General features: G+C 29.4%; 2 protein-coding genes across 4 annotated transcripts in view; one reads left to right on the forward strand and one right to left on the reverse strand.

Annotated features, from left to right (window-relative positions):
* The first annotated feature begins 1523 nt into the window (after nt 1-1523).
* Nucleotides 1524-3409, forward strand: LOC108733282 (probable asparagine--tRNA ligase, mitochondrial). The gene is made up of 4 exons (XM_025975941.1): nt 1524-1710; nt 1772-1920; nt 1978-2997; nt 3076-3409. The coding sequence occupies exons 2-4, from the start codon at nt 1807-1809 to the stop codon at nt 3337-3339; spliced, it is 1398 nt and encodes a 465-aa protein (XP_025831726.1). The 5' UTR covers nt 1524-1710; nt 1772-1806; the 3' UTR covers nt 3340-3409.
* A 319-nt stretch (nt 3410-3728) lies between these two features.
* LOC108733359 (zinc transporter 1) overlaps nt 3729-10830 on the reverse strand; it is a 9372-nt gene continuing 2270 nt past the window's right edge. The window contains exons 1-8 of one of the 3 annotated variants that reach the window (XM_018464484.2): nt 8255-8769; nt 6791-6992; nt 5747-6113; nt 5031-5213; nt 4831-4956; nt 4488-4666; nt 4201-4392; nt 3729-4140 (exon numbers count right to left, since the gene is read on the reverse strand). In XM_018464484.2, the coding sequence (XP_018319986.1) occupies nt 4015-4140; nt 4201-4392; nt 4488-4666; nt 4831-4956; nt 5031-5213; nt 5747-6113; nt 6791-6979 (1362 nt within the window). In that variant the 5' untranslated portion in view covers nt 6980-6992; nt 8255-8769 and the 3' untranslated portion in view covers nt 3729-4014. Of the gene's footprint in view, nt 4141-4200; nt 4393-4487; nt 4667-4830; nt 4957-5030; nt 5214-5746; nt 6114-6790; nt 7080-8254; nt 8770-9446; nt 9649-10830 lie in introns of those variants that run through there. The other 2 variants (XM_025975977.1, XM_025975978.1) reach the window with 2 other exon arrangements.

Here is a 10830-nt window from a genome sequence, read left to right on the forward strand (position 1 = left end):
AATATGCATTTGTCGCTTAGAAAATAATTAAAATATCTAATTAGGAGTTATTTATCTTTTGTGCTCTACAACAGCCACCATTTAATGTAACTGAAAAAACTTTATAAAATCTTTAATAAAATACTGCTAAAAATAGAAAATCGTCTACACAAGGAGCAATAAACAGATGCATTCATATGTATAAAATATGAAGTACATCGTAGATCATCAAATCTTTTTCAAACCAAAAGTCTAAAGTTAGAGAAACAAGCTCAAAGTTGAAACAGAAAGAGCACGCATCAAAACTGATTTTTAGTAAGCAGGTATAGATCAAAAAGTTTATAACAATTTCTCCTTGAAAAGGAGCAAAAGTAGTAAAAGGTCTAGGACCTATAAAACGTGTAAAAAGAATTCGAATTCAACAAAAGTCTTAAAAGCTTTCAGTTACGATTAGATTTCTTAGAAGAAAGAACTAATTTAGCAGCGAATATTAAATGTTTAAACAAAATCGAGAAAATATTCAACTTTCGAAACACAAAAAGTTGGATTTGATATTTCTGTCATCGTTTAAAGTTGTACCGTCATGTTATTTATCCGATTTTATTAATTATCTACCTGCTACAATTATCCTGCAAATGAAGGTTTCACATAAAATAATAAAAAATAAACTTACCAAATACTATAAAAAGCCAATCAAAATCTCAAATCCGGAAAAATAACACAAACACACCAACCATTCGAAAGAAACCCCGAAGTGACACTGACCACGGACACTAAAAGGACATCGCTTGGAATGCATACTGTTTTATTCGTTTAAAATCGTATCGCGATAAAAAATCTTGCCTATCTCTTATCAGTTACATCAGTTACAACCTTCTCGAATATCTCAATAAACGCTGTCCCCCAACATTAATACGCAACAGAATATATGAATATGTTATTTGCATTATTATAGCGAACACAATAATAAGGTTGTAATGACTGATTTAATAACAAACTTGATCGCAGAAATTAGTATATTATTACTGTACAAAAATACGTTAAGTCGATTAGGGAACGATTTTAAAAAGTTATTAAATTATATTTTCAATTAGAAATTTAAAATAATATAAATGAGCACAAGCTATGTTTAATATTACGCAGGAATGCTGTTTTTTTCTTTTAGGTGAACATTTTTTTACTTTCAATTACTCTAAATAAACTAATTATGCTTAATGATAATGAATACATTAAAACAAAAGAAAAGCACTTACTACATTATATTATATTATCCATCTGAATACGTTTCATATCACTTTCACACCTAACAATAATTTTAAAAAAAAAAATGATAGCAGTATTTTCAGCTTTCTAAGTATTTATAACTCACTCAAAATATTTTCAGTTCAAAAAACTTTATCTAAAAGATATTTTACATTAAAAAATAGTTTATATCTTTAAATTTTTAAATAATTAACACGATATTACTGATACTATCTCCACCTATGAAGCATCTTTATTACTGACCATAGGTGCATAGGCCACTAACTTATCTTCCCATTTTCATAAATTTAGGTTATGAATAGTGATTAGTATGTTATGAATTTGTAAAATATAAAACAAACGTCATTTTTAAATGGAACTATCATATTCTAAACCCTAAAAGGCCATATTTGTCGAAGTAAAGTGATTTTTTATTTACAGTTTGTAGAATTTCGTAATGAAAAGCAGAAAGTAGTTGCTGATTATTAGGTTAGAGGGTAACATATTTAGTTTAATCATCTAATGATAATTTTAATTTTATGTATTTTAGAAGTGTTTAAAAGTTGTCATACGAATCTCCTGAAAATGTTAAAAAATGGAACTGTGTTGCATCAAGTTAAACATGCCTATGCAACAATGCCTGAGACGGTTAATAAGGTGCTGAATCAACATTCTGTTGGAAAAAAAGCCTTTATACAGGTCAAAAATGTTATATGATGTATTAAAACATTATTTTCACAATTTAAATTATTTCAGGGATGGATTAAATCTGTAAGAAAACTTAAAAATCATATATTTTTTAATATAAATGATGGTTCAACTAGAGAAGCTATTCAGGTTGTTGCTGAGATGGAGGCTGCTCAAAATATCCGAACAGGAGCCTCAGTATCCGTTCTAGGAACATTATCAATAGCTCCAAACAATCAGAAAGAATTAAAGGCTGAAAATGTACAACTAATTGGTGACTGTGTTATCACAGAAGGTTATCCTTTTGCCCCTCGAAAAGTTTATCCTCCAGAATATGTTAGACAATATTTACATTTTAGACCAAGAACAAATAGATTTTCTTCATTGCTGCGAGTTAGAAGTAATCTGCTAACTGAAGTTACAAAATATTTCAATGAAGTGGGGTTTATTCATATAAATACACCCATTATTACTTCAAATGACTGTGAAGGTGGAGGAGAAGTTTTTACTGCAGTTCCTGCTAACAAAGAACTTATTAAACAAATGGGAAAGCCAGGAGAGCCCACAGAAAAGACTTACTTTAATTCTGAGGTATATCTGACTGTTTCTGGTCAGTTGCATTTAGAAGCAGTTGCCCATGGTTTGAGTAAAGTCTACACAATGGGTCCAGTATTTAGAGCTGAAAATTCACGATCACGTTTGCATTTATCAGAATTTTACATGCTTGAGGCGGAATTAGCATTTATTAATAAAATTTCGGAAATTTTAAATGTCATAGAAAATTTATTGAAAACTGTTACAAGGAGGGTCTTAGAAACTTCCCAAGATGATATTAATTATCTTACAAATAACAAAGATTTTTCATGGTTGGACAAACCATTTGTGATATTAACTTATGATGAAGCAATAAATATTTTATCTAGTAAATTGAAGATGCCAGACACTGATGCCAGAAGTGAAACTGAGTTTTCAAAAGAAGACGAACTAGCTGTAGTTTCTTACTGTGGAAACTTGCCAACTTTTGTAATAAATTGGCCAAAACAAGTAAAAGCTTTTTATATGAGGGAATGTGAAGATAATCCTAAAAAGGTAATTAGGTACAAACCTGGATTACTAAATTTTTATATATAAAAATTATTTTGGTAATTTCTATTTTCTTTTTCATAGGTAAGTGCCTTGGATTTATTAGTTCCTGGTGTTGGAGAAATAGTTGGAGGAGGATTACGTGAAAATACTTACGAAAAACTTCAAAAGAATATACCAAGTGATGACAAAAATTTTGAATGGTATTTAGAGTTAAGAAAGTTTGGAGGTGTACCAACAGGTGGATTTGGACTTGGTTTTGAAAGGTACCTACAGTTTCTACTGGATATTGAAAATATTAAAGATGCAATACCTTTTCCACGGTGGCCCCACAACTGTCAACTGTAGCAAAAATATTTTCTTGTAATTTTTTTTTTTTCTTTTGTACGAAATCTAGTAAAGATAGCTAGTCAATAAATAAATTCAAATTTATATATTTTTGCTTTAATCAACCTTGTCCATCCTGTAAATCAAAACGAATGATTTCCATGAGTTATGATGAATATGGTCATACTGGATCTCACTAAGAAATCTGAAACTTCTATTAAAATATTTTTAAATACAAAATAATTTGATCAATACTTGTACAGTATTTTAACGCCTTAAAGATTCACGTAATTATTTAATAAATTGAAATAGGCAATAGGAGACTAGTAGGGAAGCTAAGGAGTTCCCTTTTCTCATTAAGAAATTAATTTCACTTATAATAAGGAAATAAAAATATTACAATAAGAGAAGGTGATTAAAATAATATTTATTTAAAACTATTTTCATATTTGGTAACATCTGTGATCAACATTTTCTTTTTACATAAATGCATATTGCTTTGTTACAAATAAAAACAAATATTTTACAAGAATATAACATAAGTATCTATCCTGAGAGATATCGTCTTGTCTAAAATAGCAGCACAAAACTTATGATTCTTCAAAGATTTTTATTTATTTCTTTATGTACACTCTTTGTCGATTTCAATTTGTACTTACGTCTTTTATATTGTACCAAAACAAAAGTTGGATAAGCTCAGCTACTACTAGATTCAACTGGCCTTTGGTCATTATCGTCAATAGTTTTAACAGACTTAAGACTAACTGATGTATCTTCTTGAAATATTTCCGAAGATGATGATTTCTTTTGGTAGGGACTATTCTGTTAATCGATAAAAATGTATAAAGTATGAAAAAAATATAAACAAATGTTAATATTTACATCGTCATAATTTGGACAGCAATGGCTAGTTTTACAATCTTCACTTTGGCATCGGACTAAACATCCAGATTTTGTCGAAACCAAACTTTCCGCACTTATCGATTTCGTGTAAAATTCTGGTTGAATCGTTACCTGAGTTATCCCTTGTTCCAAGAAGAATTCAGTCACTTGGTTTGTAATTGTACCGTAAACCTTTTTATGGTAAAGTAATTAATAAATTCAACAACATTGGACATGTGCCTACGTATATCAGTTACACAATTCATTTTTATTATTTAGGTACCTACCTTGGGATTTAAAAATATTATATGCGCTGTTGAAATAATTTTGTCGGCCGTTAGTTCCCATATGTGTAGGTCATGGACGCTAATAATGCCGGGAAAATGTTTTAAAAGTTTCATTTTTAACGTTTCAATGTCAATTGTGTCTGGTATTGTTTGTAATAGAATGCAGCAACTTTCTTTAACTAAAATAAATTTACATCTTTTTATGAATAAATAAAATTAATTTGGTAATAATTACTGTGACAGACTTAAGTAATTGGTAAATATATGTGGCACCACGAGTACCAAAAATTGTCCCCTTTAACGAAAACAGTTAAAACTTAAATTATATGAAAAAATAACTTACTGTAAGGATAACTCAATATGAGTAGGATTGAAGCTGAGACTAACGAAAATACTGGATCTACAAATTTTCCAATATCTTCTTCTATGAAATAACACACAGTTGCGCATACCATTACTATTATACAACCTTAAAATAATTACATTACAGATCAAAATACTTTAATTTCAAATATTTTTTATTAAAGTAATCGATTATATTACCTATGCTGTCCTTTGTTAATTTCCATAGCTCCCCTGGCTGCTTCGTACTGTTTTGAATTTTAATATCATACGTCTTTGAAATATCACAATTATTAACGTTTTTAGGCTCACTAGTAACCCTGTCCAAAATTACATCGCCAGATTTGGTTACGCGAAGGAAATTTCCATCAGGAGAAGTATATCCTTGTAAAGAAAAAAGGTTAACAAATCATTTCAGTAGAACCCGATTCGTTCGTTTGATAAAATTATTCCTAATACGTAAATAATAAAACCAAGTTTTATGAGGACCCAACCCTTAAGAAACGTTATTTTCAAAATTACCCATGTATTTAAATTANTGATAAAATTATTCCTAATACGTAAATAATAAAACCAAGTTTTATGAGGACCCAACCCTTAAGAAACGTTATTTTCAAAATTACCCATGTATTTAAATTAAAATTTTACATTAGTGCGTTTTTAATACTTCAATTTAAAAATGTTGAGCGTTCTTTAAAGGCTAAAAATTTGAATAATCCACTACGGATTGTATGTCCTCAAGAAGTTGACGAAAAGATAGATAAGCGACCTAAATATCGAATTAAAGAGAAATAAAATTTATTATTACCCTATTTATTTCAGAATTCTCATTTAATAAAAGTTGTTTTACTGATTTTTTTTGTTGATATGAACTTGTTTTGAATCTAAACTTTTTAAAAATCATTATAAGTTAATACCTCCAATTAAAAGATAACAGATTCCATTCAGGAGTAATCCGATAACTGCCACACAAAATACCGGAACAGGATGGTGCATCTCATCGTGATGATCTATGTGAATTAATGTTTGTAGGGCTTCAATAAGCACCGAAAAACATAACGACGCTAAAAACACGCAACATATAAGCATAATTACGACATCAATTCTAGCCCATCCAAACGTGTTTCTTAATCTATTTTCTTTTTGTTCCATATTTAATGTATGCTTTAAAGTGTTTTTGTCGGAACATTGGCTATTTTTTTTGTTTGTTTGATCAGCATTAGAAATTCTAGTGTTGTTAATTGCAGAATGTTCCGAAGAAGCAGTTGACGACGAATTATTGTACTAAAACAATTAACAAAACTAATTAGTCCCCTAAAGGATCCACCACGAACAAATTAATTGTAGCATAATCAATACAGTTCAAATTATTATTTAGGTCCATCCGTATATTACATGACATTCTAAGAGAAGAAAAGTAAATTGTAAATCGCGATAAAATTATATACGAGGATGAAAAGGAATTGGTGGAATTACAATAGTAAAATCTTCAAAACTGTAATTTTTTATACGACCACTAGTACCTACTGTTAAAAAATGTCACTAATTCTTGGTGAACTGTGGAAAAATTTGAAGCCATTTTTTACCCGGAAATCGATAATTTTTTTGAAAACGTATTTTGTATAAATTTTCTAAATCGCCAGCAGACAGTCCCACAGGAGGACGTTATTTGCCCAAGGGCCCCTGATATAGCACTGTGAAGATGATGTTTCAAGAGATTTTAAGAAAACAATTCTGAACCAATCCACAAGCTATTTCAACTTGCAGATGAGCGTATTACAATTGTACAATGTGACAGGGAAGAAAAGAGGGTCTAAAATAAGAATGGCTCCTCATACAAAAATAAAATTAAATAAATTTTTAAGATCGCAAATTTACTAAAGCATTTTGTAAGGTAATTTAAATAACCACCAAAAAATATAATGATATAATTAAACAATTATAGACATGAGCAAACCGACCTTTATCGTGGCAATGCATCCACACAGTACCATTATGTTACAAAGAACGTTGTACGAGTCCATTAAGAGAGTAAGTGCATGAGTGAGATGACTAATAATGAGTTCAGTAATAAAGAATAGCGTTGTTAATATCAGAATGATATACAACTGTACAGGTTGCGACTGACGGAACCATTCTTTTACCGCCATTTCGTTGATTTGTCTGGAAAAAAATGATAAAACTTAAATGCAATGTTTAACGTAACATTCATAAAAAACATTCTCCGGCCTACTGTTTCCTTGTTAAGCTTGATCTTGAAAACGTACATGTTATCTTCATGTACTTTTATCATTAAAATAATAGATTAGATACATATTATCGAAACGATGAATTGCATCTAATTTGCCAATCTTGGGTACTTATACTTATATGAAATAATAATAATAAAAGCACAATTTATTTTAGTGTATCTAGGCATATGCAATATTTCCCTTTTCACCTATTGCTTACAATTTCAATAGCTTTCAAATGATCTCTTCATATAAGATGTACCATCAGAAGGCGTGTAATAATCTTCAGTATTATTTGAATTCTTTCTAGATTAGAATAATACAGAATAGCTTATGATATTTTTAAATATTGATAGTGGTTAATATGAAATATTAATGTGAAAATTCATTTTCCATTTTCCATCCACTACACTTAAGGTAGTTTGCAGTGAATAGAAAATTGAAAATGAATTTTCACATTCATATTAAGTACCTTATTATTATTAGTGCCAAATTTCCACAACAAAATTTTAGATGAAAAATTATAAGGAACCGGTTCTTCTACAGGTACCTACATAAATTGTGATTGGATGAAAAAAGTACAAAAAACAGACAAGAATGAATTTATTTTTACAACTTTCGCCAAACTGTAGGCAAATGAAATAGCGTTTTTGCATCTAATATTGTTGTTTATATGTAATAACAATACACCAATCACTATCACGTACCAAATACAACATCTCTCAAGATTGCTGGTCTGTATAATCAACAAAAATGTTTCAATACAATTTTAAGTTTCCATAATCCGCCATTCTTAAAACTCAAAACAAGGAAGATAATGTTTTAAAATATTTAAAAGAGAAACTGCCCCTTGTGTAAACTTCCAATGTTTACATTTTTTACAAGCATAACTCAACTTTTGAGGTCATCTCTAATGTTAATATTCATTAGTGTCACTGTTCTTAAATTTTACAAAATGGTTCTTTGCAATTTTAACTTTCACGTTACTCAAATAAACAGGGATAACAATCCTATTGGTATTAATTTTTCCAAATATATTTATACACATCAAAGGATGTAAATTCAAAAAACAAGCGATAATTCAAAAGCGCGCTAAAGTTATAGCGGAATGTTTTTGAATACAGACCACGTGGATGAAGATAATGAGTTTAAATTAACATAATATATGTATTTACACACATACATACCACTTACCAGCACACACACACATATCTAGATTTATATACACAAGGAAATCACAACTGTGGAAACTGGCCAACACTTTCAAATACACTGAAACTAAAATAATAACAGATGCAGTAGTTTCCGCAGTACCGTTACTTTCTCTAGTTTGTCGCGCTTATGGTCGCGCTCCACAAAGTAGATTTACCTATTAATTTAGTGAAAAACTCTAAGTAAAGTACGAACAGATAAATGACAAACTCAAGAGTCGATAATAGAATAAGTATCCACTTGCCAAAATAATTAATAAATCAAGACTTTTTAGGCGTCCTCATGTAATAATTAGTTCCAATGGCGAATACTAATCAAACGATGGTTTCTTTCAATGTCGCAAACAGTAGCACGTGTCGAACTGTAATAAGGTATTACAACAGTAGTTTCCGGAATGAATTCTTTTCTGTCATGTAATGATAACGAATGAATAGGTGTAAACACAAAAATTACGTGCGTTGTAAAGATAAAATGCTTGTTTTTGTAATACACATAGTAAATGAATTTCTATTGCAAAAGAAAGCACAAAAATTCTTTTCGATTGATCCAAATCGAATATTGTTAGTCAATACAGTTCAAATTATTATTTAGGTCCATCCGTATATTACATGACATTCTAAGAGAAGAAAAGTAAATTGTAAATCGCGATAAAATTATATACGAGGATGAAAAGGAATTGGTGGAATTACAATAGTAAAATCTTCAAAACTGTAATTTTTTATACGACCACTAGTACCTACTGTTAAAAAATGTCACTAATTCTTGGTGAACTGTGGAAAAATTTGAAGCCATTTTTTACCCGGAAATCGATAATTTTTTTGAAAACGTATTTTGTATAAATTTTCTAAATCGCCAGCAGACAGTCCCACAGGAGGACGTTATTTGCCCAAGGGCCCCTGATATAGCACTGTGAAGATGATGTTTCAAGAGATTTTAAGAAAACAATTCTGAACCAATCCACAAGCTATTTCAACTTGCAGATGAGCGTATTACAATTGTACAATGTGACAGGGAAGAAAAGAGGGTCTAAAATAAGAATGGCTCCTCATACAAAAATAAAATTAAATAAATTTTTAAGATCGCAAATTTACTAAAGCATTTTGTAAGGTAATTTAAATAACCACCAAAAAATATAATGATATAATTAAACAATTATAGACATGAGCAAACCGACCTTTATCGTGGCAATGCATCCACACAGTACCATTATGTTACAAAGAACGTTGTACGAGTCCATTAAGAGAGTAAGTGCATGAGTGAGATGACTAATAATGAGTTCAGTAATAAAAAATAGCGTTGTTAATATCAGAATGATATACAACTGTACAGGTTGCGACTGACGGAACCATTCTTTTACCGCCATTTCGTTGATTTGTCTGGAAAAAAATGATAAAACTTAAATGCAATGTTTAACGTAACATTCATAAAAAACATTCTCCGGCCTACTGTTTCCTTGTTAAGCTTGATCTTGAAAACGTACAACATGTTATCTTCATGTACTTGTATCATTAAAATAATAGATTAGATACATATTATCGAAACGATGAATTGCATCTAATTTGCCAATCTTNATATCCTATATACCTATGTATACCTATTAGTGTATATATATATTATATATATTTATTATAATGAGCTACAATTTTGCATGTTAACTGAACAGTAAAATTACCAAATCAAAACACGAATAAATAAAAGGATAATAAAGATAATTCGCTCCCGCAGAACATATAATATGTTGATTACGGTGTATATTATGTTATAAGTAGGATAAAACATTTAATTATTATTTCGTTAAACAATAGCTGATAAATCAGAACTCCTATTTCCACTTTTTGCCATATGCTAAAAGTAACAAAACCAGAGATAAGAATTAGTATGGGTACCTAGGTAAATAAGGTAATTGTGGTTTTTTGTTTTTTTTAAATGTTTTGTTACGTCCTATTAAGCACAATTTAAAGTATGTCGTTGGGTAACAAAAATCAGACAATGAGTGTCGTACGTACTACATTAAAACATGAATTTTATCGTAAAAACATTATGCAGTTTGATTTTCATAATGAAAGTATATAACATTCATATTGCATCAATAGATACTTTATAACCATTGCGTTATCTACTTCGTAAGTTTTTTAAATGAAATCTACCAATATCATATGCATAGATAAACGAGAACTTTTCTTTGTAATTAAATTAGGCTTCGATTAAATATACTTTAATGCATTATTACACTAAAACATTTTCTTTTATTTCTACTTATAACAATTTGTAAATAAAGTCATAGAAATTAATGATTAATGCAAGGTAAATTAATCGTTGACATTTACAATCCATTTTATTCATAAAATATATTAATATTGACGGCTACTCGAATCTAATTATAACTGTTTTGCAAAATTATAGCTTGGTTTAAAAATTGAAAAGTGATAGCATGATTCCACAATTATTAAATTGATTAGGTGAATATCAATAAATAAGGAAATAGAGAGAGGACAAAATCATTAATAGGTCGTTGTAATCATCAAAATATATATTTTTAATTTATTTATTGTACGTAA

Source organism: Agrilus planipennis, unplaced genomic scaffold, assembly GCF_000699045.2.
Source record: "Agrilus planipennis isolate EAB-ADULT unplaced genomic scaffold, Apla_2.0 scaffold12, whole genome shotgun sequence".
NCBI classification, from domain to species: domain Eukaryota; kingdom Metazoa; phylum Arthropoda; class Insecta; order Coleoptera; family Buprestidae; genus Agrilus; species Agrilus planipennis.

Bases quoted from the DNA above. Each gene is read 5' to 3' on its own strand.
- LOC108733282 (XM_025975941.1), top strand. From the start codon at position 1,807: ATGTTAAAAAATGGAACTGTGTTGCATCAAGTTAAACATGCCTATGCA. The intron at 1,921-1,977 runs GTCAAAAATGTT...AAATTATTTCAG, and splicing joins GAAAAAAAGCCTTTATACAG to GGATGGATTAAATCTGTAAG. The intron at 2,998-3,075 runs GTAATTAGGTAC...TCTTTTTCATAG, and splicing joins GTGAAGATAATCCTAAAAAG to GTAAGTGCCTTGGATTTATT.